The 25407-nt window shown below is 39.2% G+C and overlaps 1 protein-coding gene across 1 annotated transcript in view; it reads right to left on the bottom strand.

Annotated features, from left to right (window-relative positions):
- The window catches only part of LOC136877696 (cilia- and flagella-associated protein 91-like), a 156895-nt gene that overhangs the window by 120157 nt on the left and 11331 nt on the right, over positions 1–25407 (bottom strand). Inside the window, exons 3-6 of the mRNA XM_067151908.2 lie at positions 19888–19942; positions 19686–19839; positions 17648–17814; positions 8035–8203 (exon numbers count right to left, since the gene is read on the bottom strand). Coding sequence (XP_067008009.2) covers positions 8035–8203; positions 17648–17814; positions 19686–19839; positions 19888–19942 — 545 coding nt within the window. The remainder of the gene's footprint in view (positions 1–8034; positions 8204–17647; positions 17815–19685; positions 19840–19887; positions 19943–25407) is intronic.

Genomic DNA, 25407 nt, shown 5'->3' with positions numbered 1-25407 from the left:
ATTGAAGATATTTGTTACTACTATTTACTGATTTGCTATTATATATGACATGCCTATTATTTTGTGTAGTCTTAAATGCTATTTTAATGTTATGCTTCTTCAGAACATTGGTTAGTGAATATACGCCCGTGTTATTGAAAGTGAAAGTTGCGTAATTTTTTCTGGGTTGATCTGCTTTCGTCAGAGTGGTGTTGGGTCGTGATTTGAACTTACGAATGATGGAATTAACCATTTCTTTTCTATAACCATTTTTTGAGCTATTTCGTGAATTAGTTGTAGTTCATCTTTGAGATCTGCTTTTGACATCGGTATATTAAACGCTCTATAAATCATACTTTGATATGCTGCTTTTTTATGTGGATTAGGGTGATTAGAATCTATTTTTATGGTGCTTTTTGTATGTGTAGGTTTCCGGTAAATTTTGAAGGTGAGATGTTTTTTGTGTCTAGTAACCGTTAGATCTAGGTAATTTAGTTGACCGTTAGTCTCAGAGTTAAAGCCGTCGACGATGACAAGCGGTGACAAATGATTGCCTGTAACTGCGTGTGTGTCACAAGTTTTGAGACCGGCTTTTTGTAATTTTTAGCATTATTTTGTGACAGGACGAGTAAAAGTCAGTTAGTGAACAAAAGGTTGTTTTGATTTTGGACTCCAGGGATGTAGATGAAAGTAATTTTTCGTATATCCCAGTATGTGGAAGGGGGACAATTTGTCCTTGGTTTTACTCAGACTGTGAGCAATATTAGTGGTGGTGCCAAATACGGTTTTTATATTGTGTTTGCGAAGGACCTTGGCAATTCGATCTGTGGTGTTGTGAATGTAAGGCAAGTAGGCAGTTCTGTTCACTTCTTCCTTCTGTGAGCTTTGCTTGGTCATTTCTCTGGGATGTCGGGCTCTATGAATCTGCAAATCACTGTAACCATTACCCTTGAACACGATTTTGAGCGTGTCCATCTCCACCTGGATATGTGATGGCTCACAAATTCGTCTCGCCCTCTTGGCGAGTGTCATGAGAATGCCTTGTTTTTGTGCTGCATGGTGGTGAGAATCTGCATGAAGATAGCGATTTGTGTGGGTCGGCTTACGATAAGATGGTATGTCCTAAGGAGCCGTCCTGTTTCTTTCTTACCAGAACATCCAAGAAAGGAAGGCATCCGTCCAACTCCATCTCCATAGTGAATTTTATTGACAGATGTTGCTGATTTAGGTGGTTTAGAAATATATGAAGTTTCTCAGGACCTTCTGTCCAGACCACAAATGCATCATCAATGTACCTCCACCATATCATAGGCTTGACGGGCGCTGAAGCAATAGCCTCTTCCTCAAAATGCTCCATAAAGAAATTAGCTACTACGGGCAAATGTAGACTTCCCATGGCTACTTCGTCCATCTGTTTGTAAAAATTCCCACCCCACAAGAAACAGGTGGACATTATACAGTGGTAAAATAGCTTAGTAATGTCCTCAGGGAACAGGTGTTCAATGAGAGACATGACCGAGTCAATCGGCACTTTAGTGAACAAGGACTCCACATCAAAACTCACCAAAAGTGCATCATACATTACACTCAGAAAGTCTGTACATTATTACATTTTACTATGTGTAAATTCCACAATTTGAAGTTTATATTATACCAGCTCTTTTATTTAATTAAAGTGACCCTTTCCACACGATCCTCCATGATTGGGATAGAGACCAAAACTGAATGTAGTTGCCATTGTTGCAGGGCCTCATTATAGACCATCATGCATCAAGATTAAGAATAACCATGTTACTATGTTATTTCATCTACACATAGCTGCTAATAGTTGCATCCTTTACCAAAGATTATGGGTTGCAATCCATTCATCTGCATTACGTCCTTGAGGACAGCTTTGTACTTTGATTTTGCGCGATAACTTTCATAATATCTAGCCATGTCATGTCATGTTTCATAACACTAGACTGCTTGGTGGCCATGATCGTTAAGGCATCAAGTCCATATAGTCTGACACCATAGTTAGCTGGTTCGAGTCTCGTTGGTCGAAAAAAGTTTCACTATAAGAATGTTGGCCAACAGGGTAGGAGAGGTATTGGTCAACAATTTCTAATCTTTCTTCTTGCTATTTGCTTTACGTCGCACCGACACAGATAGGTCTTATGGCGACGATGGGATAGGAAAGGGCTAGGAATTGGAAGGAAGCGGCCGTGGCCTTAATTAAGGTACAGCCCCGGCATTTGCCTGGTGTGAAAATGGGAAACCACGGAAAACCATCTTCAGGACTGCTGACAGTGGGACTCGAACCCACTATCTCCCGATTACTGGATACTGGCCGCACTTAAGCGACTGCAGCTATCGAGCTCGGTGCAATTTCTAATCATTAGACTGTGTGGCAGAAGTCTGGATTCAATTCTAAACCTCTCCCCAGTGTTTGTATAAAGTAAAGACATATGATGCTGTTGATGGTGATTCATCTTTTGGATGGGGACATAAAGCTTTCAGCAGACCCCTTGGTGTTATTGGACAGGAGTAGGCTACTTGCTGACACTGGATTTCACCCTCTTCCTGCATCATCATCATCATCATCATCATCATCCAAGCGCACAGGTTACCCATGGGTGTCAAACAGAAAGACCTGCACCAGATGAACTGAACATGTCCTCAGACACTCCTGATACTACAAGTCATACGATACATAAATAAATCATACCACTATGTGCATATTTTTTGCATCATTCAATGGACATATGTTACATAATTTAGAAATACCTGTCTAGCCATAGCCTTACCATAACTCTTAACTCATGTGCACCTCCAATCTCCAATGTCTTCATTCTAATAACTCTGTGACTATTTCTATAACCCCAGTTTAGTTTCTCATGCATGAATCCAGAAACAAGCCAAATCATTTCATTAGATTTTCCACCCTTTGACCCTCCAAATATTGTCTTGATATGCCAGCATTCTTCAACTTTTCTTCATATTTCCACCAACATCATACATTACACTCAGTCTGTACATTATTAGTACATTTTACTATGTGAAAATTCCACAATTTGAAGTTTATATTATAACAGCTCTCACTTTTATTTAATTAAAGTGACCCTTTCCTCTATGATTGGAATAGAGACCAAAACTGAATGTGTTAATGCAGATGACAACCCAAGCAATAATAAGCTTACCGGACAAAAAACACTGGAGAAATCATTATGAGCATCATTTAATACTGTGTAACTCCACTTCCAGACTGATAACCACCTAGATTCGGTTAGGAAGTGAGTCCATAAGGTTGTGCAGGTATGTCGCATCCAGGTTAAGCCACTTGTTGAGGATTTGATCACGCAAATTCCACCAAATTGTGGGGATGCTGAAGTCAGCGTTTTACCCATATTCCAACATGTCGACAGGGTTCAAGTCAGGTGATTTTGCAGGCCAATAGAGATGTAACAGGGTGGAGGAGTGTTCATAAAACCAGTCATATATGCATCCAGCCCGATGAACTTTGCTGTTGTCATCTTGAAAAATCGGGGTTTCAAAAGCATACTCATCATGCAGATGTTGACTGAAAGGCAACAACTGATCATCCAGAATGTTTAAATAAACATACTTGTTCATGTTAGTGGTCACCTCAGTGAGCAGGCCCAATCCATGATACCAAAAATACCTCCAAAACATCACAGACCCACCTCCGGGTTGAACCTGACCTTGCACATATCCAGGATGAAATGCTTCATCTGGCCTACGGGGCACTCGACGACATGCGACATTGGAATACATGCAAAACCGTGATTCGTCGGACCATATTATGTTCCACCAGTCAGCTACTGTCCACGTTCGATGATTTCTAGCCCACCGACTCCAAATGTTCATTGCATGCAGTTCCTGTCGCAACGTTCTCTTGCTAACACATTGGGATGGACCTTCATTCACTGACTGCAGAAATTTCTGTTGGGTTTGGAAACGATTTTGATACACAAGCCATAAAACGCATCTCCGGTCCCTCTCAGTCAGGATTTTTTTCCGGCCACAATTCTGACGTCGTGTTTCCTGGCCACATGTAGTATACCACTGCTGGTAGACACGATGAGTAGTCTGCTATGAAACACCAACAAATCCAGCAACTTCACCCACCATATGGCCATGGGCACAGCCAAACATGATTGCCCCTTTTTGCCACTCTGTTACATTCTTACATCTACCCATGTTGACGTTCACTGTCGGCTTGAAACATCAATGTCTCACTGATTGCTATTGCCTTATGCTCACATAGAGACAGTGTGCATGGTTGAGCATGGGACTCATTTACTGCCCCATCTGTACAGGCTTAACAATCCATCTGTGCATGCGCACCAGGGTGATTAATTTTTTATCTGGTGAGCTTACAAACGTGAGGGACCATAGGATCAGCATTACTCTTGATAGAAGTTTGGTTGGTAAGAATGGCTAAAAAAAGTCGATCTTTATAGCCTGAAAGAATGTGAACTGACATACATATTCATTATTTAACTGCCATGCACCAAGTCGCTTGAAATGTCCATCACGCCTTTCAATAGGTATCTTCAATATAAACAAATACATTATAAATATAGAAATATAGTGAATATCAAGGAAACTTTAGACCTTGGAGAAGCTGTGCAGAATAAATCATCACTTTAAAATTAGCCATAGTATATTACAAGAAACAGAACAATCCTCTTGCAATAACCTTCATGGACTTAAAAAAAAGCATACGACTGTATCCATAGACTTTCAATGTTGAAAATCTTATGAAATTTTGGGCTCCATCCAAAAGTAATCAAATTGATAGAACTCACCTTAACCAACACTAAATCAAAAGTCAAGTTCAGAGGGGAATTCTCTGAGCCATTCATCATAAAAACAGGTTTTACACAAGTAGATTGCTTGTCACCACTGCTGTTCAATATATAACATATAATATGATATATGGAATATATAATGAGGGAATGGTACAAGATTAACACAAAAACCATCCAAATAGGAAGACCCAAAGACAACATAAGTATACATTGCCTAGGATTTGCTGATGACCTTGCTCTCTTTTCCAGTAGTATTCAGGAAACCAGACAACAAGTTATATCACTACAGGAAATAGCACAGAATACTGATCTTGGAATATCTTTTGAAAAGACAGTAATCAGGTAAAGTGACCCACCACTCATAAACAAAATTGCTGTAGGAAACCAAGAAATCAATATTGTAGATAAATTTAAATATCTGGGAGAAATCATAACATATAACCTCAACGAAAAGCCAACATGGCATAACAGAATAAACAAACTGACCAGAACATAATATGTCACCAAGAATACTTAAAACACTACAAAACAGTCACTCAACCAGAAATAACTTATGCAAGTGAAACCATCTTCAAAATAACCGACAATGCACAAATAGACAAAACACTCAGGATAGAGAGAAGAATCATCAGAACGTACATCAACAAATTATACCACAAAGATGGACACTGGAGAGTAGCTTCTAATGAAACAGTCTACAAGGAAATAGAACCAGTAATGAGCACAATCAGGAAGAAACTTATTTTGTTTTTCGGACATCTAATTAGGACACCAGAGAACAGGATCATCAGGAGAATAATAGACATATTATGGAATAGTAAGTGCAACATTAAGTCGATTACAGAAATCAAGGAAGATATGGATGAACTACAAATTACAGTGGAAGACCTAAGAAACAAAACTGAAAAAATCAGGAAACTCATAGACAAACAAACCAGACTGCAAATCATAATCAACAAACAGACAATAGGAAGGGTGATTTCTGTTGAAGAAAGAAAGATAAGATCCGAGAGAATGAAGAAGTACTGAGCTGACAGGCAACTGAAAAATTCTTTGTATAAAGTTGGCTAGACTGGTCCAATGAAAGCCATAAAATGTATATAAATAATAATAGAAATATAGACATAAGGGTATAAACATTGAACACTTCCCTGGAAATGTTAGTCCATCACTAACTTCTCAGCTGATCTATTTTGCTTGTATATTAATGTGACCAAAGAGTCCATATAGCTGAAATATTCCTATCAATGTGCTGTTGTCCAGAAAATAATATAAAATTAATTAAGAGACCTTACATGCACTATCTTCTATCACCACTTCCGTGACGATTTGATCATTTTCAATAAGGTTACAGAATACGAAAATATTTACCAAGTGGCAGTCACTAAAAAGATATGTATATTTAAATTAAACTCACTAAACGTTTTACGAACAAGAACCTCCACTATATGTAAAGAAAATATAAAACTATAAAAATTTCTAGTTCTCTCGGACAAAGGCTGCATTCCACAGGCAAAAATCGTAAAAATATGCATATACAGTACAATTTAATAAATACATATATTTCCAGAAGCACTTTCATCTACCATTTGGTCAAACCCAAAGCCATATGAATAATACCAACAAAAAATTAATTAGCATCCACCTCTCCCATCTCTGAAATTTCTTTCCTCTGTTTCAAATTACCAGCAACAGTAAGTATCTTTCTGCACACATGTGTCAGAATGAAGAATCTGACTACATGGCATATGCTTACTGTTTAAAGTTAAAATGAAACTTTAAAAAAAAAATTGAACATAAATGACACAAAGGACGTATTTCATGTCATAAAAGTGGGCCACTGCAATTTCCACTGCCCCTCAAAATTTGCTTCTCTAGGTACAAGCCTATATGGCCTATACCTAAATATACTTGAAGAACTGGCTACTTCCTAGAACAAAAGAGTGATCTTGACCAATACCACCAGCTCAAAACTGCTGCTAAATGAGATGTTGCGGCAACAAAAGCAGAGCTTTTAACTCTATGAGAAACTACGGATCTGAGACTGCCAATGATGTGTACCAGCTGGTCAGATCTCATTCTAATGCTGCACAGGATACAGGACATTTTTCACAAGTAAAGAAAGAAGGCAGCCATCTTCTTCGAAAACCAAATGACATCCTCAAGTAGTGGCATGATCACTTCAATGCAAACTGTAATCCACCAATCCCTACAGCTAATCCAGTTTGTAGTCAAATCGGTACCTCCCCTTACCTCAACTGAAAGCTACTTTGCATAAAATTGGTGCTGATGACATCCCTGCTGAAGTCTGGAAGAAGATGGGACAATGTGGTGTTGATTTCTTAACAAAGCTCTTCAACAAGTGCATTGAGGAAGATAAGATTGCTTTCTCCTGACAGACATATGTCAGAGTGCCCCACTGGAAGGGCAAGGGAAATGTGCACTTTTGTCTTTCTTTCAGGCACATTGTGACTGCAGACCTACAAAAGCCCCATTCCAGGACATTACTCTATACTGATGATGTCATGTTGATCATAAAACTTGGGATGGTTTCCAGGGTCCTGTTGCATCTCAAATCAAAGATCTATCATACAATCATTCCCTAGTGGTGCTTTATAGAGCCAGAAGTTGGCCTGCAATGAAGCGCCGCGAGTAGATGCTACCTACAGTGGTAATGAGGATATCACAAAGATCACTCAGAGTTACACAGCTGGACCATGTTAAAAATGAAGGTTTGTAACACTCTTCAAGTAGACTTCAGTGGTTCTGCCACACAGCTGAAGCTGACCCAGATTCGCAAAGAGAACATACTCTAAACACTTAAGCAATGTAATACAGAAAGGCCACAGTTATAAATATTATTCCACAAGAAATAATAAAGTGAAAATCAATTGATAATTGATGTGATAATGGAGAGAAGAAATACTTGTTTTTGTTTCAAAATTAGCAAGATGTTCATTTGACTCAAAAGAGAACCACCCACACTGGTTTTTCCTCAGCAATTTTATGTCTTACAAATCAAAATCCATGCTTTACACATTCCTTCTTTATTGTAATATTTATTATTTCTTGCAAAGTGTATAACTTATGTGAACTATTCATGAACCAGGACATAACAATTCAGTTTGCATGAAGTGTTACAACTTCCCAGTTCATTCATTCCTGCCCTATTCAACATTGGGATTTGCTAATCAGGATACAGATCAATTGAATGAGACAACTTTAAGATCTAGGCTACCTCTGTTCTTCACATCTCTGATTTTCTTCAACTTCTCCTCCTTTTCCTGGTTTCTGACTTGCCAGTATTGATTTAGTCGCTTTGTTAACTTAGCAGATAAGGCTCTCTGGGTGTCTTCCAGCAGCTTCTGTGCTAACTCCATCCGTAGATCATTGATAGTCTGGATCTCCTAAACCATCAACAAACACAGTGGGTGAGTAATGGAAAGGAACAAACAAGTGCAAATCAAGCCATGTATAAAAAAGAGGGGAAAATCAAAAGGAACACAAAATAGAATAAACTGACAGGTCAGTGTGAGAAGAAGGAGAAACAGAAATAAAATATTGAAGGATAAGGATTATCTCTATATCTTTATCATTTTTTTTTGTTTTCCTATGTTTATCCTGCTTTTTTCTAATCCTACACTTCCCACGTCAAGAATGAAGATCCTTCAAGATTGCCCCTCCATAAGTGCTGAAGCCTGCCCTCCTGATGAAACTGAGAAGCAGAAATGAACTTGTTGGGGACTGAGAAGAAACAAATGTAGAAGAGCAGAGATTGATGAGGAGAGAGTAAAAATCTATTTGAAGATGTGGAAATTATCCTTGTCCTTTTGAGCTTTCTTTTTATATCTGCCTCTTCTCACACTGAGGTTTCATTGTGAGAACTGGAAAGGAACAAACAAGTTTCAATCCAATCCAGTTTTATATAATGGGCGATTATTTACCGACTTTGACATTTTTGAACGCTCACCCTCCAGTTTTGTTTGGATGACCCTAAAACATACCTGTACAAAATTTTGTTGAGATCGGAGCATTCTAACCCGCCAACTTGAGCACAAAGTCGCATGAAGAATAAGTCCGGACTTGCCACCCAGCACTGAGTCAGGCCTGAGTCTTTCAGTATGTGCATTGTTATCCATTGTGTCACACATGTTTTTGCTAATCTAACATAATGTCACATCAATTATGCAGTTCCAGGGAATGTGTATTTTTAATTGGAGATATAAAAACACCAAATAACTGGACACAAATTACCATCAAATAGACAACTGTCTGAAGTGCAAGAAATGGAAAAGATCCAAACGAAACCAGCACAGTTTATTCTGGATGATTTCTGATGAAAAAATAGTGGTTATAGTGGAAAAATAATAATAATCGTATGGGCTCAGCTACCGTGTGCAGACATTTCAATTTGACGCCATCTGGCTGTCTGCTCGTCAATTTCAACGTTCTGTTTTACTCTAGGCCCACTAGATGGCAGAGTAAACCCAATCTCTCTTGGGCGTCTATGGCTGAGATTTTAATGAATTTTGTCGGGTAAATACCAAATGTATCACCAGAGATCTTTTACATGCCAATATCGTACAACATGGAGTATCCAATGGACTTTTTTCCGCCCTTCAAAAATCCGACTATCTCTGCCGGGTTTGAACCCGCTATCTTGGGATCCGGAGGCCGACACTCTACCACGGATCCACAGAGGCAGCTGGTTATAATGGAAGGAATTCTCTTCAGTTCTGCCTTAGTTAATCTATAACTGGACGTTTTTCAGTCTGTTGAAACTAATGCGATTTTATAGAATTAGAAAATGCCTTAAAATATATCATAATGAAAAACAGAACTGTGTCATCACCAAATTCTCTTTTTAATTATATGGTATCTTTCAGGTATATTCTTCTCTTTCTTCTTCTTCTTCTTCCCTTACAGCCTCGTTGAACCATTTCAGTCAATCATTTTTTGGTCATCTTCTTCGATAAGTTTTCTTTCAGAATCGCCCAGTAGCTTTTCATTCGCTCTGATCTTGTTCCTCATCTGTAAATACCCTTTTCATTGTATGTCATTTGTCTATTTTTATGTTTTTCAGTTTCTTTAAATTTGCTGTTTTGTTTTGAAAATTGTCCAGAGTTATTTCTAGTTCTTCTATATCCTCTCTAATGTCCTTAATCCATCATACTCGTTGCTTCAGAATCCAGAGTTTCTCTATTATTTTTCTTGATAATTTGGTTTTTGGAGTCCTCATAACGTGACCCCCAAAAAAATCCTTTTCTTCTGGATATTATCTGTGATTGGCATCAGTTCTCTGAACACCACTTCATGTGGCACTATCCACCAATGTCCATCTTTTTGATAGTTTTTATTTATGCATCTTAGAACATTTCTTCTCTGTACTTTTAGAATTTTGTTGATTCTGTATCTCTGAGTGATTTTAAAAAGAGTTTTGCTTCCGTATGTCACCTCTGGTTGAACCACTGTCTTGTAATGTTTTAATTTTGTTTTGATTGATGGACATTTTTTATTGTATGCAGACCTTGTTAATTTTTCAGCTTTTATCATTTTATTAGTTATTTCTTGCCATGCAGGTTTCTTGTCTAAGTTATAATTTCTCCTAGGTGTTTAAATTGTTTCAATGTTTTTACTTTCCTGTTATTTACTGTTATGTGGTTTATTAATAGTGGATCTGCTACCTTTATCTTAGTCTTTTTGAATGATATTTGGAGCCCTATTTTTTTGTACTAGCCAGCCCCGTGGTGTAAGAGTAGCATGCCCGCCTCTCACCCAGAGGCCCCGGGTTCGATTCCCGGCCAGGTCAGGGATTTTTACCTGGACCTGAGGGCTGGTTCAAGGTTCACTCAGCCTACGTGATTAGAATTGAGGATCTAACTGACGGTGAGATAGCAGCCGCGGTCTAGAATGCCAAGAATAACGGCCGAGAGGATTTGTCATGCTGACCACACGACATCTCATAATCTGCAGGCCTTCGAGCTGAGCAGCGGTCGCTTGGTAGGCCAAGGCCCTTCAAGGCTTGTAGTGCCATGGGGTTTGGTTTGGATTTTTTATACTATATAATCTGTTATTAGATATTTTCTTTTTCAGGTATTTTCTTATTTTATTTACACTGAATGAGTTTCAGCATACTGTCGAACTTCACAGTTATAGAGAAAGAATAGTGTTTTGAAAATGTTGCAAACTTTAGCTGGGAGGGCTTGAGAGTAAGGAGATGAGCTGCTTGGTTAAGTGGTTTTTTCTAAGCTGTTAGTGGAGAGATAGCGTAGGATGATATTAGTAGATGAATTAGTTTGAATGGAGTTTTTAAAAGTAGAAAGGATAATATGAAATTTGGAATTCATGAAGACAAATGGGGGTAAATTTCATTTATAGAAGAGGAATTAGGTATTGGAATAATTTAGCAAGGGAGATGTTTGATAAATTTCCAACTTCTTTGAGATCATTTAAGAAACATCTAGGTAAACAACTGATAGGGAATCTACCACCTGCACAACATCATCTGGAGCGGTTTCCAACCACAGGCTGGATCTGCTTGGAACATAAACGTCTCCATCGTTTTCTGTCCATCCACCACTTCTCTTCGCTCACCGTCGTCCTGTTCCCTCCTCTTGCGTCGGTGCTCTTCTTTACATCTTTCAGCCATCTGTTCCTCGGTCTTCCTCTAGGTCTCCTTTCCTTCTACTCCATTTTTTAACATCTTTCCTAAATGCAGATCTGTGGTGAATGAAAGAATACAGAATTTTGCTTTCTTTGAAATCTTAACATCTTAAAGAAGGGTTCTCACTTGTTGATAAAAGAGACAACTCTTTTGCACCTTGCTGGTGATCTTGCTTGAGGCTAAGTTGTCTCTAGAGACTATACTGCCAAAGGTAGGTCCACACAGACTGTCCACACACTCCAACTGGTGGTCTATTAGTTTTATGCTTGTTGATCAACCATCTCTGTGTACTGCCATCACCAGCATCTTAGTTTTGTTGATCTTAAGGTTGAGCTCCTGAAATTTGGCCTTTCACGTGTTGAGTTTTATCTGTACCCCATCTTCTGTTTCTCACCAAATCATGATGTCGTCAGCAAAGGTTTCTGCACTGAGTACACTTGATGTTTCCTTAATGCTCTTCATCATATATCCATAAGTGTGATGGACAGTAGTGGGGACAGTTTGCTGCCCTGCTGGACTCCACTCTTGGTTGTAAACCATGATTAATGCCCCTCTCAAACTCACATGGAGCTGATACAGTCCTTGTATAACATCTGGACTTTCCTTATAAGTCCTTCAGGCACTTTCCACTTTCACAGGCACTGCCAGATCTTCTATCTTGCAACACTATCATCATCATCATCATCATCATCATCATCATCATCATCATCATCTTGAACAGCTTCCAGCCTTGATTCTGAGGCAAAGTTTTATGACTTCATGCCCTTACAGATAACAACCCTCCAAGGGATATAAAAGGCCGTTCTTAATCTGGAGAATACACACCCTTGTAGCAGCCCCTAGCATGGGGTACAGACACTATCTGGTGGATTTCAGAGGCATTTGCTCCTATAATGGACCATCACCCTCTCATGAGGCCTTCTCTGCCCTAACCCACTGGTCCTCTCAGGGTCCAGCACTCAGCGATGTGTAACTGGCTATTTGGTCTGCTCCAATACCTTTTTTTTTTTTTTTTTACAAGTGGCTTTATGTCGTGCCGACACAGACAGGTCTTATGGCAATGGTGTGATAGGAAAGAGCTAGGAGTGGGAAGGAAGCAGCTGTGGCTTTGATTAAGTTTTTTTTTACAATTTGCTTTACGTTGCACTGACACAGATAGGTCTTATGGTGACAATGGGATAGAAAAGGCCTAAGAGTGGGAAAGAAGTGGCCATAGCCTTAATTAAGGCACAGCCCCAGCATTTGCCTGGTCTCAAAATTGGAAACCACAGAAAACCATCTTCAGGGCTGCCAACAGTGGGGTTCGAACCTACTATTTCCCGGATGCAAGCTCACAGCTGCGCGCCCCTAACCACATGGCCACTTAATTAAGGTGTAGCCCCAGCATTTGCCTGGTGTGAAAATGGGAAACCACAGAAAACTACATTCAGGGCTGCTGATAAATAATATTATTATTAGGGCTGCTGATAGTGGGATTCGAACCCACTATCTCCTGAATGGAAGTTCACAGCTGCATGCCCCTAACTGTGCTGCCAACTCTTTCAGTACCATTACCATAGCAATATCAGATAGTCAGACCAGAACAATTTCATATGCCTTTTTGACATCCAAGAATAGTATGATCAAATCCTTGCCTTTTTCCCAGTAGTTGCCACTAGCATTCTGGCAGTGAATATACTGTAAGATATATGGTTGACCTATTACATCTCAACCAAACTACTCCTCTTCCAATTGTGATTTTATGATGGTTTGTAGCCTCCACTGTATGACTGTCTCAAGAATTTTCAGGCCATGTGACAGGAGAATTATCTCCCTATGATGGATTTTCACCTATTCCCTTTCTTGAATGAAAGAAATGATAACACCATCATTTCAGTTTGCAAGTACCTTGTTGTCCCTCCACACTGAATTAAGTAGCCTGTGTAGCCATTGCAGATCCTGTAAATCAGCTGCTTTGATCATGTCTGCATTCACTTTATCTACTCCTGGCAATTTTTCTTTATGCATAGTTCTTAATGCTGGTCTTGTTTCTGTCCAGGTGAAAGGGAGCTCCTCTGAACAGGCTTCTGCACCTGGCTCTAAGTTTCTCTTTTCCTCTGAGCCATTCTGCGGGTGGCCGAATGGTTCGGGACATTCCTTTCTGACTATATTACCAATTTTGTCTTCTAGTGCCTGGAATGTATCAGTCGATTTTCTTTTGCCTTTGACCATGCTGTATAGTGACTTCATACTCCCTCTATCTTCATCCAATTTCTGTGCCAAAATATTGGTACACCTGTTCAAGGTCTTTGATCTTTGCCTCATACCAGATGAGTTCTGATTTTATTTACTCTCAGTCTCTTTCTTTCTTTCTTTCTTTCTTTCTTTCTTTCTGTATTTGATGCATTCCTTTCTCTTAAAATTGCTGTCTTTCATTCCATCATGATGTTACCTTCTCCCTTACTTTCATAGTTGTCTTTCCACACTTCATTGCTTCCTTCATCAAGTCTAGCCAATTTTTCATCTCCATTTTCTTTACTTCATTTCTTGGTACCAGACCTCATATATGGTCCTGATAGTCGGCTGTCTTGTCTGTTTTCTGAAGTTCCCACACCTTGATCTTTAGCATCCTCCTGGCCAGTAGTTTTGGTATGTGAGAGTCTTTCAAATCCACTTCTAATAACATGTGGTAATTGCCAAAGCTCTCAATAGGTATTACTTTGATACCTATCCAGCTCTGTGACTAATAAGTTAGTATGCAGGCATTTGGTCCAAGAGTTTCCTGGTTTGATTCCCAGCCAGATCAGGGATTTTATACTTCATACATTAATTCCTCTAGCTCTAGAACTAGATGTGTGTGCCATCTTCAACATTAGATATCATCCTAGGTAGAGCCCCATCCTTACAGATGCACTGGACCCCATGAATGTCAACTAGAAAGATGTGTATCAGGCTTCTCTGGAGGCCTATGTCATTAAAATTAAAGTTGGACATCTGTCGCAAACCTACTTCTTTCTTCATCTGTGATGATAATCTATTACTGTCTTATGTTGCCCTCCCAACCATATTTCATGACCTTGTAACTGACTCTTTTCTTGAATCATCTGTTTTTCCCACTTCTATTACTGTCTTATGTTGCCCTCCCAACCATATTTCATGACCATGTGATTGATTCTTTTCTTGAATAAGCTGTTTTTCACCACAAAGTTATTCCTCATGCAGAAGTCAAGGAGACCTTTCACCATACCCATGTGGTCGCATCACCTTCTCATACCCAGTCCTGTCTGTCCCAGTCCGTGAATTCAAGTCTCGTATGATGATGGATCTATTTTATATTTTCACAGGCCGTTTATAGATCCTCCAGGAATAATGTTTTATCACCCTGGTTGCATCCATTCTGTGGTACATACAGCTGTACTACTGTTAGCTTCTCCCTCCCTAGATGCACAGTCATCTTTATTATTCTTTTGTTGACATACTGGATGTAGTGATTCCTCCAGGTCATGTGCCACAGTAAATCGTACTCCATTCCTCATCTCTTTGGTGTTACCCTGCCAGTGTAGGGTACACTGTTTTCTCAACTTCTCTGTTGCTTTACCTTGTTAAGTACAATTTTGGAAAATGTCATGAAGTTACACACAGGTGGCCTGAGCTTACCAATCCCCTTTTAGAAGAGATCAAAAATGAAAGGTCGATTCCACTATATCGCCGAGCGTTAATAGAAACGGCTTTCGCAAGTATCAACTCGATATCTAAGCGTAAGAGGCAGAATGCTCCAGTAGACCAGTTCTGACTCACAAGGCAATAAACTCAGCAGAGAGGAGCGCAGAGGAAGGTAATATACACAAAGCCGTACTTCGGAACATTAAAAAAAAACATTAATGGTGGGCCATACCCAAGAGGAGTTATCGTGGTAAGTGCATGTTAAATCGTAGGAAAGGAATACCAGAAAAGAGAACTCCCAAAACACAGATTTTTTTTTTTTTTTTAGATAACATATATATTGAATAAAGTTCTCAAAACAACAAGATATAGATCCACAAAAGAGAGATAAACAAATCACAGGGGACTATTTCAATGGTCAATAATCTAGTTTAGATGGGGACACACAGTTACAACAAAGGGTAAAAATGACCCGTAAAAATCAACATTATCTTTGGTTACAATAAGGGATAAAAGCCCCAAGAATTACAACTGTCTTTGAGGTACAACCAAAGGGGTAGATGCCCCGGGAATTACAAATATCTTGACTCGTACAAATTCGAGTGAAAAGGTTAAACCTGAGCAAATCAACGTTCTTGTTTACATACAAGCTCCCATAAGAGGCCCATTTGATGAACCAGAATAAGATAGTTAAAAAAAAAAAATTGGCAGTAATATTAATTGAAAAGAGGTTTGCAATATGAAAAAAGGAGTACTTTGCAAGATACTACCACAATCCCCCAGATTCGTGGTTCAGCTTAGACAATATAGGGAAACATATGAACATCGAAGATACCTAGTGTAGATACATCATAAAAGGGTTAGCAGACCACGATACACCATCATAAATAACAAAGGTAAACAAAAGGACAAAAATAATAAAGGAAGGGAAAGGCAAAGGAGGGCAATGAGGCGAAGAGAGAAGAAAAATCAGGAGGGATAAGGAGACAAAGTGCTGATCAGGCCGTGAAGCTCCCACATCACATGAATGGAAGGCAAAGTTCACACACCACACATCGCGAGTCCAGTCCACATTCTCGATTCACCTTTCTATCTCGAGTTCGGAGTTTGAATTTTACCACAGGTCAATTTCGTAATGCCCTTAAAAAAAAAAAAGGGGACTAAAGTTCGGATTCCAATTAACAAGCCGAAGAAAAAGGGTAAAATAGAATGAATTTTAATATGAGGCGAAATATGAAGTCTGCTCACCCAGTACGTAGAACGGAGAAATTTAAAACCAGTATGTACACGGACCAGCCGTGCACACTTCCAGAGCTTCCACTGCCTAGTACAACATTTGATCCACACCTGAACATCGAACAAGCACACGGAGCCCGTATATATACGGAACCGAGGTCACCGTGGAACATGCTAGAAGCGATGACGTCACAGGGCCTCGCGTGGAGCGATGAAACAGTCCAAGCAGTCAAGCGGCAGGCGTGAAGGCAGACAGTTCGTGTTGCGAGATGGTGCATTGGGTTTGAGCGTAGAAGAAAAATTAGGTAAGCGATTTGAACACGTTACAACCTTTCCACTTGGTCTCACTTAGCCCCAGAATTGTTACTTTTCTTCTTTTCATGAGGTCAACTAGTTTTTCACATATTCCTGTAAGACTGATTGTACTGAGGATCCAGTTCATATTATCTGTCTTTTCAGGGTGGTGGATGGTCGCATGGCCCTGATTATCATCAGGCCGTAAGCCATCACAGCTGGCACAGGTTTGATAATGCTGGTGCCTTACCTGAGTACCTTGAACTCTGAAACTCTTATTTGAATTGAAAGCAAGTTTACAAAACTCTCTTACTGACTAATGTAATTGAGGGTTTTTCTTAGCCTTTAGCCACAGCTGCAAGGCAACAGCTTTCTGATGAATTAATATGACATTTCCTCCACAAAGACCTCAACAACCTCCTGAAGTAGAACTCTTCTGCCCATAGCCATTGGTTCTGCATTAGTTTGTCATGTTTGGTATCGGCCACCAACCCTCAGCCAGACAATCATAGGTAGTACCATCTACTGTCACATATGGTAGCAGGATGTTCCTGACTTTACGATGTAGAATACCACAAAGTTATTCCTCATGCAGAAGTCAAGGAGACCTTTCACCGTACCCACGCGGTTGCATCACCTTCTCATACCCAGTCCTGTCTGTCCCAGTCTGTGCATTCAGGTCTTGTATGATGATGGCTCTATTTTCTATTTTCACAGGCCATTTATAGATCCTCCAGGAATAATATTTTATCACCCTGGTTGCATCCATCCTGTGGTGCATACACCTATACTACTGTAACCACTGAAAACAGTTTAAAGTAGGAATTCCAAATATTCTTGAATAAAACAGTGATGAACTGATGGGAAATTATTTTTATAATTTACGTGTAGCAAATTTCTGCTGAAAAAAATATAATGTAACTTTCTTGGAGCTTGTACAATATCAGAAATCTCAAACCAAAGAAATTTTTGTGACAAAATTAGCTACATACAACTGTAATCTAGATTGAAATACCCTTTCTCTGAAGACCCATTCGTCTCTCTCCATAGCCTCAACTATTTTCCTTCTCTTCTCAATGGATGCTGCATCTTCCATGGGAGGTAAAGAGCTCTCCCATGCCCGTTTGACACGCGCTCTCTCTATGATCTCCACTTCATGCACCCCTGCTGGTAATCCTTTGCCTGCACATCACAAACAATATGGTAAGACACAATGTCAAAACTCATATACTGTATTTTATACAATGAATTCAGAAGTTTGCGTTCTTGGCATAAACAGTCAAATGTTGATACAGCAAATATCAGTTGAACGAAAAAAATGCGTAATCCCCATCCAAAATTCCATAAGGCACAATGTAAAATAATTTCCTTTGAGCAAATGCCAGCAGTACAAAGTTTTTGTTAGAATGTAAAGAAATAAATGTCCCTTCATCAACATACATACAACCAGTAGAACAAATTTATGTTTTGTCCACATATCTCCACTTGTTGTATATTGTGAAACATAAACTGCATATAGACAAAGCCATTGTCTGAAAGCACCATTACATTATTCTTTTTTTTTTTTAATGCTATTTGTTCGGGGCATCGACCCATGTGGATCTTTTGCCCCTACTGGCACCATATTGTATGAACCTGCATATAAATTGGAATGGCAGCAGTGTTGAATGTTGTGTGTGAGGAAAGGAAGTTTAAGGGCGTCACAAACACCCAGTCCCCAGGCCAGGGATATTAATCCTTACAATTAAAAAACCCTGTCCCGGCCAGGAATTGAACCCGGGACCACCGAGTGACAGGAGGATGCATTGCCCCCTACACTGCAGGGCAGGACTACATTATTCTTACAAGGAATGTGGAGATATAGGAGGCAACAGATAAGCATAGAATGTCTCAGCAATTGTACCAGTTTTGAAATATCCTATTATCTCCAATACTATTTACAGTCTACTGTCAAATTTTCAGTGCTGAAAGTTGCTAGGGAGAGTTGCAGCATGGAATTATCTTAACTAAGTGTACATGTGTAATAATTTACAGGTGTAGTTATTTCTTGTTGTCTTGCACAACTAGCAAAACTGTTTTGTCGTTATATTTGTAGGGATGACAATCCTATAACATAAAACTAGATTGTTGACAGTCACTTCATGTACAGTCAACAAGGATTTGGGTACTTGTGTGCCATGAACGTCTGAATTGTAAACCCTTTGTTGCTAATTTCAGTGTGCAGAGAGTATGTTCTACATACAGCACAATTTGTATCATTATGTCAAGTATCAGCTAACTCAACAGGGAGGGAAAAATGTAAGAAGTTCTCTCTAAAAGAGAAATTAAGAATTTTAGTAGAAGTACTCATAGGTCACAAGAAATCTGATGTAGCAAAAAATATTCCATCAGCGCAGCTACACATTTGACATTCATTAAGGATTGAGGTAAAATACAAGAGAATGTTAAAATCTGATGCAGTCTGTCAATAACATAAGAGAATGAGACCCAGAGATTTTTGTCTAAATAAAACAGTTGAGTTGCACTACAGTCAATATAAAATTCAGGATTTCTCACAAGGTAGGCCTAAGGAAAAATTTACTTGGACTTGTATAATTCAATTTCTAGAATGGTTAGTTGTTGTATGTGTTCACCTGAACAAAATTTCAAATAAATAATAATAATTTCACAGACCCCAGCATTTCAGAATAACGACATTTGACTGTACTGCAGTTCCTCGCAACAAATACTTCAAAACACTGATCCACTACCATCTTCAAAACCAATCCCCTTGGGCAACTATATATTATTGCCGGCATTAGTAAATCATTACAGAAAATAACTGTTTGCAACTTCCTGAAATGCCTCCTATGATGCTGTGTTTGCCCTCCAGATGTTTTCCAACCTTACAAAGGTCCTCCACCTGCTACAGAAATAGAGAATCCAGAAGAAGCTCTGTGGAGACTAAAACGTCTAGTAGCACAAGAACAAGTGGCTGCTCATCTTTAGCCTTAACTTTTTCATAAGACTCTAAAATATTACAAAATTATTTACAGACAAAAAGAAAATCTTACCCCATGACAGCATGGCAAGGCTGAGAACCTCAGGATCTGTCTCACTGCGTACTGTATAAGGAGGAGCCCAAGGAGTAGTCTGCGTCTCTGACTCTCTGTAGTCTGTCTGAGTACTGCGAGTGCATTTAGGAGGTCTTCTTGATGATGAAGATAACTTTTCCCCTCTGCCTCCTGTTTCATATGCTTCTCGACTGCTGGGCACACCCCCATCAAATCGCACAGCAGGTAGCACAGGATGCATGAAGGGTACTATAGGTCTGTAAAAAAACAAGGGAAATAATTGAAAAGATACTGCTTAAAATGCAAATGCAAACTCGTGCCCTCATCCTAAGTTGGTGCAGCTCTTTTCAGGCACACCCCCCTTGGAGGTGAGCTGCATACCATTTCAACCACATACCAGCCCTCCTGCCATTCTTAAATTTCTGGCAATACCGGGAATCAAACCCGGGTCCCCGAGGATGACAGCTAATAACACTAACCGTTACGCTACAGAGGTGGACTCTTAGAATGATAATACCGCTATATAAAAAGCATGCATAATGAAAGTACCATATATATAAGACGGACTTCGGCCAGTTGGGTAGCGCAGTTCGTCACGTTATCACTTTTTACTCAAGGTTGCAGAGGCAGAATTTGTATCATAAGCAATAAGTTTCATGTTTCCTGAAACAGACAAATATGATCAGCTCTTTGAATATAGCAGTTTTTCCAATATTCAAGACCTCTTTCTCTGCCGTAGCAATGCACATTCAAATTGGTTGGATAACTTCCTGTGGTTTTATTTCTAGATGTTCAATTTAACATGTCATAAAAATATTCCTCTCATGTGCTTTTTATTTCTGTTACTGACCTAAATAAAGCTCCATTTTAAGTTAACATTTTCACTCCTACTGATTTGTATAGGTTTCGTCCCAATGTTTACATTATTTTTTATTATCTGAGTGATCAGTTCTTAGCTTTTTTGTTTTCTTCAATGCTGGGCAAAAGTAGCTCAGACAGAAGACCTCCTGAGCTCAAGTTGGCGTGTTCGATCCTGGCTCAGTCCAGGGGTATTTGAAGTTGCTCAAATACACCAGCCTCGTGTCGGTCAATCGATCAGTCAATAAATAAATAAATACTGATCTGCATTTAGGGTAGTCGCCCAGGTGGCAGATTCCCTATCTGTTGTTTTCTTAGCCTTTTCTTAAATGATCGCAAATAAATTGGAAAATTATTGAACATCGCCTTGGTAAGTTATTCCAGTCCCTAATTCCCCTTCCTATAAACAAATATTTGCCCCAATTTGTCCTCTTGAATTCCAACTTTATCTTCATATTGTGATTTTTCCTACTTTTAAAGACACCATTCAAACTTATTCATCTACGGATGTCCTCCCACACCATCTTTCCACTGACAGCTAGGAACATACCACTTAATTGAGCAGCTCATCTCCTTTCTCCCAAGTCTTCCCAACCCAAACTTTGCAACATTTTTGCAACGCTACTCTTTTGTCAGAAATCACCCAGAACAAATCGAGCTGCTTTTCTTTGGATTTCGTTTTCAGTTCTTGAATCAAGTAATCCTGGTGAGGGTCCCATACACTGGAACCATATTCTAGTTGGGGTCTTACCAGAGACTTATATGCCCTCTCCTTTACTTCCTTACTACAACCCCTAAATACCCTCATAACCATGTGCAGAGATCTGTACCCTTTATTAACAATCATATTTATGTTATTACCCCAATGAAGGTCTTTTCTTATATTAACACCTAGGTACTTACAATGATCCCCAAAAGGAATGCAGTAATTAAAACTGAGAGGACTTTTCCTATTTGTGAAACTCACAACCTGACTTTTAACCCCGTTTATCATCATACCATTGCCCACCGTCCATCTCACATCACTATCGAGGTCACCCTGCAGCCGCTCACAATCTTGTAACTTATTTATTACTCTGTACAGAATAACATCATCTGCAAACAGCCTTATCTCTGATTCCACTTCCTTACACATATCATTGATATATATAAGAAAACATAAAGGTAGAATAATACTGCCTTGAGGAATTCCTCTCTTAATTATTATAGGATCAGATAAAACTTCGCCTACTCTAATTCTCTGAGTTCTATTTTCTAGAAATACAGTCACCCATTCAGTCATTCTTTTTTCTAGTCCAATAGCACTCATTTTTGCCAGTAGTCTTCCATGATCTACCCTATCAAATGCTTTAGATAGATCAATCGCAATGCAGTCCATTTGGCCTCCTGAATCCAGGATATTTGCTATATCTTGCTGAAATCCTACAAGCTGAGCTTTAGTCGAATAACCTTTCCTAAACCCAAACTGCCTTCTGTCAAACCAGTTATTAATTTTGCAAACATGTCTAATATAATCAGAAATAATGCTTTCCCGAAGCTTACATGCAATGCATGTCAAACTGACTGGCCTGTAATTTTCAGCTTTATGTCTATCACCCTTTCCTTTATACACAGGGGCTACTATAGCAACTCTCCATTCATTTGGTATAGCTCCTTCAAACAAACAATAATCAAAAAAGTATTTCAGATATGGTACTATATCCCAACCCATTGCCTTTAGAATATCACCAGAAATCTTATAAATTCCAGCTGCTTTTCTGGTTTTCAACTTTTGTATCTGACTGTAAATGTCACTGTTATCATAGGTAAATTTTAATACTTCTTTAGTATTACTCACCTCCCCTATCTGGACATTATCCTTGTAACCAACAATCTTTACATACTGCTGACTGAATACTTCTGCCTTTTGAAGATCCTCGCATACACACTCCCCTTGTTCATTAATGATTCCTGGAATGTCCTTCTTTGAACCTGTTTCTGCCTTAAAATACCTATACATACCCTTCCACTTTTCACTAAAAATTTGTACGACCACTAATTATGCTTGCCATCATGTTATCCTTAGCTGACTTCTTTGCTATATTCAATTTCCTAGTAAGTTCCTTCAATGTCTCCTTACTTCCATAACCATTTCTAACTCTATTTCATTCCAACCTGCACCTCCTTCTTAGTCTCTTTACTTCTCTGTTATAATACAGTGGATCTTTACCATTCCTTACCACCTTTAAAGGTACAAACCTATTTTCACATTCCTCAACAATTACTTTAAACCCATCCCAGAGTCTGTTTACATTTTTATTTACCATTTTCCAGTGATCATAGTTACTTTTTAAAAACACCCTCATGCCTGTTTCATCAGCTATATGATACTGCCTCATAGTCCTAATTTTAATACCTTCCTTTCTTTCACATTTATTTTAAACTACGACAAAAATAGCTTCGTTATCACTAATACCATTTATTACTTCAGTTTCTCTGTAGAGCTCATCTGGTTTTATCAGCACCATATCTGAAATATTCTTTCCTCTAGTTGGTTCCATCACTTTCTGAATCAGCTGCCCTTCCCATATTAACTTATTTGCCATTTGTTGTTCATGCTTCCTGTCATTCTATTACCTTCCCAATTGACATTTGGTAAATGGAGATCACCTGCTACTATCACATTCCTTTCCATATCATTTCCAACATAGCTGATTATCTTATCAAATAATTCTGAATCAGCATCAGCGCTACCCTTTCCTGGTCTGTACATTCCAAAGACATCAAGTTGATTATTATCTTTATAGATGAGCCTTACATCCAGAATTTCATGTTTTTCATCCTTAACACATTTCTGGCCGGATGCTTAAGCTTGTCACATACCCTGTGGACCGGACATTTTTCTACTAAGCATACTAGGGTGCACTTGATTATGAAAATGTAAATAAATATTAAACCACTTTAAAGTTGGTGTGGGTGCTCTCCAATGCCCCTAGTAATAGTGGATCTGCCTTTACAAAACCATATTCAGCGTCAATTCCTAACACATCATTAATGTTTACATCGTTGTCGTCGTCAGAATTACTTGAATAAATAAGTACACTAGGTAAATGACGGCATGTAGAGGCTTGAATATCACTTCCGCTATCACTCTCACATTCAGTTTCCACTAATTCATTAGACTATTTCCATTTGAACGATCATCGGCATATAATTCTTCTAAAATATCGTCGTCAGCTAACACCGTATTCCGCGGGCGCTCCATCTTGTCATTGACTGAACCGGCAGAAAGAAAGTCGATGTTTCGAAACTAAATCAAAGAATAAAAGAGGCCGTGAATAAAAGAAAAGTGGCAGATATACATCTACAATTTATTCTACTCAATGTGCACATCCAAAATAGTTCAAGATATGGTAAAGAGATGTCACAGGAAGACCGAAAACAATGTCGTGAATAAAACCGAGATTTCTCGGGGCCCGTCACCTACCGCTGGCGAGCGTACTACGAGATTTCTCGGGGCCCGTCACCCATGTGTTAACTTTTTCATAGCTTGCAAATTCTTCTTTCACCAGAATGAATACTCCCCCTCCTACCATTCCTATCCTATCTCTACAATACACACTCCAGTTCCGTGAGAATATTTCTGCATCCATTATATCATTTACCGGGCGAGTTGGCCGTGCGCGTAGAGGCGCGCGGCTGTGAGCTTGCATCCGGGAGATAGTAGGTTCGAATCCCACTATCGGCAGCCCTGAAGATGGTTTTCCGTGGTTTCCCATTTTCACACCAGGCAAATGCTGCGGCTGTACCTTAATTAAGGCCACAGCCGCTTCCTTCCAACTCCTAGCCCTTTCCTATCCCATCGTCGCCATAAGACCTATCTGTGTTGGTGCGACGTAAAGCCCCTAGCAAAAAAAAAAAATTATATCATTTTTCAGCCATGATTCAACTCCTATTACAATATGTGGTAAGTATATATCTATTAAATTACTTAATTCGATTCCTTTGTTTACAATGCTTCTACAGTTGAGCACTAACATTTTTATGTCATCCCTACTTGATTTCCTGTTCCCTGTTCGCTTAACACCGCTCCCTAGACCACCCCGTTTCCCTGAATGTACCTGCCTATAACCCTTCTAAACAAGTTTCCTAACTTACATGTACCACTGCAGTTTAAGTGAAGCCCATCTGAGCGCAGATCCCTGTCTCCTACCCACCTATTAGGATCTAGAAATCTCACTCCCAGTTTCCCACATATCCACTCCATAGTCTCATTTAAATCCCCAATCATCTTCCAGTCAGTATCCCTTCTACACAGTATTCCACTGATAACAATCTCCGCTTCCTTAAACTTCATCCGTGCTGCATTTACCAGATCCCACACATCCCCAACTATTTTGGTACTTATACCTGCTTGCCTTACATTGTTAGTACCAATGTGAAACACTACCACCTTCTCCTTTCCCTCTTCCTTCTCTTCTACTTTCCTCAACATCTGCCTCATCCTAATTCCTAGATTTATACGCATGCAAAAGGAATTCTATTTGGCAAAATTCTGGCACCTCGGCATCTCCAAAAACCATAAAAGTAGTTACTGAGATGTTGTTTCTTTAATTAAATTTTCAATTTTTTAGTGTTTATTGTTTCTCATTTTCACACTATTCCTTTTCCCTGGCTTTTCCTTTCACTCTGCCATTTCACCATGCTATCTCTATATGTATTACCCTTCCTTCATGGTGATGATGATGATGCTTGTTGTTTAAAGGGGCCAACATCTAGGTCCTTCCCTTCCTAGGTAGGTAACTGAAATCCTAGCCTCTTCCAACCCACCTCCATACCATATGCCACCAAACCAATGACCCTTTTCAGGGTCAAATAAACAAAT

Source organism: Anabrus simplex, chromosome 7, assembly GCF_040414725.1.
Source record: "Anabrus simplex isolate iqAnaSimp1 chromosome 7, ASM4041472v1, whole genome shotgun sequence".
NCBI lineage: Eukaryota > Metazoa > Arthropoda > Insecta > Orthoptera > Tettigoniidae > Anabrus > Anabrus simplex.
This window is presented reverse-complemented; position numbering and strand designations above follow the sequence as displayed.